The sequence below is a fragment of the Mobula hypostoma genome, chromosome 21 (genome assembly GCF_963921235.1).
Source record: "Mobula hypostoma chromosome 21, sMobHyp1.1, whole genome shotgun sequence".
In the NCBI taxonomy this organism is placed as follows: domain Eukaryota; kingdom Metazoa; phylum Chordata; class Chondrichthyes; order Myliobatiformes; family Myliobatidae; genus Mobula; species Mobula hypostoma.
In genome coordinates this window covers 50,400,590-50,403,487 of record NC_086117.1, presented here as the reverse complement: position 1 = coordinate 50,403,487, position 2,898 = coordinate 50,400,590, and the positions used below count along the sequence as shown (strand labels likewise).

Sequence of the window (2,898 nt, the reverse complement as noted above, 5' to 3'; positions counted from 1 at the left end):
GATAATATAGGACTAGTGTAGATGCTCAGCATAGACTCGATGGGCTGAAGGGTTCATCTCTGTACTCTGTTTCTCTGTGGCTGACAGAATTGTGGCTCCACTTCAAAAATCGTCCTTTGATTGAGATTGTGAAAGGGGCTACAGAGGTGTAATTCTTGCATGTTTCTCTACCAGTGAGAACAGTTTCACCTTAAGAAGTCTCAGAGATCTGGAAGGTAATCACATTTTGTAGCCATGCTCACTGAAGTGATTTGGCATTGTTACTGATTTACAGGGCCCTCGGCATTTCATCCTGAGCATAATTTGAAATATTACCATTGTGTTCTCTTTCTTCTGACCAGCTGAGTGTTCCTGCTATTTTCATTTTTTTTCGAAAGAACATCACTTTGGCTACCTCTGCAGGAGTCCCCCAGGGTTATTCCACATTCCTTGATTCATTTAATGAATCCCTACAGTATTTCTAAAACAATTACAGTTTTGTAAGGAAGTTAACATACATACTCTGTGTTATTTTGCAGGTAACTGGATTAACAGGACCTGCTTAGTCCAATAGTTCTGCTGCCCTCAAGACAGCCATGACCTTTAATACTACAATCAACAACAGCTCCTGTAAGCCTCAGCACATGAACGTTTTCATCCCTGCTTTCCTAAGTATGATCTTTGTCCTGGGGTTTGTACTGAGTGCCCTGAGCCTGTACACATTTTGGTTTCACTTCAAGCAATGGAACACTGGAATGATCATTCAGTTTAATCTGGCTTTATCAGACATCATCATTGCCCCTGCAGCACCACTGCTAGTTATCAGCTTTTCACTGTCAAACCAGTGGCCATTTGGGCAATTCCTGTGTCAGTTAGAGGCGTGCTTATTATCTGTACACATGTACGGCAGTACCTACTTCCTCACTCTGGTGAGTGTGCATCGATATCACACTGTTGTACACTTGACCAAGAATAGTGTTTTTAAGAATCAGAAGTTTGTTAAATCAGTTTGTTTGGCTATATGGATTTTCCTCCTCGTTAAGGGCTTGCCATTCTTTTTCATCCTTAGAACATCCAAAGTACATAATGTTACTCAATGCTTAAGCATACATCAAAACGAAATGACATCTCTGTTCTTTGTATGGAGCATGGTTAATTTATTTCCTGGACTAATAATCCCATTTGGAGTTTCTGTCATTTGCTACAGTTTGCTTGGATCTTACATTGTTAAAATGGGTGCCAACCTCCCTAAGGGAAAAGCTGTGAAGGTGAAGTCGATGGGGATCATTGCTGTCTCTCTCGTCACTTTTGTCGGCTGCTGTTTCCCAGTACAGTTGTCACGATCAGCTGCCGTTATAGTTAAGCAGTTCTATCCTGAGAAGTGCCAGTGGCTCCTCAAGTTAGAAAATCTTTATTATATCTTTTTCGTGCTGGCCAATGTCAACTGTTGCCTGGACCCTCTCCTCTATTGGCTCTCCAGCAGGAAGTTCCAAGCCGCCTTCAAAGGTACTCTGCAATCATTCAGATGTCAATGCAAAAAGCAGGGTCCAGTTCTCAGTTCAGATACTGAGGTGTAGCAGCAAGAGCACTGATGAAACAAAGGCAAATGCCATTAACATGTGATGTTTGGAATGTAATGAGTTTATATTTGAATACAATCATGTATATGTTTGTAGTATAGTTACAGGTCTAACATTTCAATTACAACCGTGAAGACTTCAAAATGATTGAATGCTTTTAGACATTCTGAAGTTGTGAAAGGTGCCATGTAAATATGAGTTTTTCCTTTGTTCTGCAGACTGAACGTACTTTTGTAACTGAAATCCAACATGAAGGGAGGTCCCTAAGTAAAAATAAAACTAATGAGCTCAGCCAATTGTCTGATTTCAGGGCGTCTGGTATAGAAAGGAATCTCCCTCAAAGTCTTCTTCATACAATTGAGTGATGGTTTCAGGGACTTTCTCCATGGGGTGCTGACGTGGATAGGAACATTCTGTGGGTCAAAAGCTATTCTTCTGCTGCATGTGCTCATTATAACACATGGTCCAGCTTCTATAGTCACTACATTCACATTTCAACAACAGTTCCATGGGAACTTGCTGCTACACTGTATGCTTAGAGTTGCCAGAAGAGGGTGAGTTTCTTTCCTATTAGTAAAGGAATTAGGTTGATGAGTGGATGTTTCTCAGGTGCCAATCCATCAACAAACTTTGATTGGCTCAGAGTAGATCTCATTAGATCTAACTTCTGGTTTAAATCCCATTCATTATGTAACTGGAGCCAATGAGATGTGATTTCTGGCTTCCCGACAGGATTTGGAGCTGAATGGAGCAGTCTGTCTACAAACACACAAACATGACCAAATCATCTTTGAAAAACAGGAATACCCCACCCACCCCTGACAACAGACTCCTTTTGTCATAAAGCGCTCAATGGTTAACCATCAAAATTAATATTTTTATTTTGTCATGAATGAAGCTATCCTGTGCAGCAAGAGACAGAAGCTATTGTCCTTGTCTCCTGCACTCTTCACCACCAAAATTAGTGGGGTGTTAGAGGACTGGGAAGGTTTTAAAAAACAACTGAAGGCAACTAAAAAGCCCTAAGGAGATCAAATATGAAGCCAATGATATAGAAGATACAAAATGATTTTTTTCAGACATATGAAGAGTAAAAATGAGGTGAGAGTGGATATCGGACCACTGTAAAATGGCTCTGGAGAGGTAGTAATGGGGGTTAAAGAAACGGTGGACAAGCTTAATAACTATTTTGCAGTCATCTTCACTGTGGAAGACACTAGCAGTATGCCAGAAATTTTAGAGTGTCAAAGAGTAGAAGTGAGTGTAATTGCTATTACTGAGGAGAAGGCGCTTGGTTTCAAAGGTTTTAAAGGTACATTTAATCTCAGAGAAATGTATA

The 2,898-nt window shown here is 40.4% G+C and overlaps 1 protein-coding gene across 1 annotated transcript; it reads left to right on the top strand.

Annotated features, from left to right (window-relative positions):
• Positions 1–575: 575 nt before the first annotated feature.
• LOC134359687 (cysteinyl leukotriene receptor 1-like) lies at positions 576–2,027 on the top strand. The gene has a single exon (XM_063073198.1). It carries the CDS (start codon positions 576–578, stop codon positions 1,554–1,556), a length of 981 nt encoding a protein of 326 aa, XP_062929268.1. The 3' UTR covers positions 1,557–2,027.
• Positions 2,028–2,898: the final 871 nt, after the last annotated feature.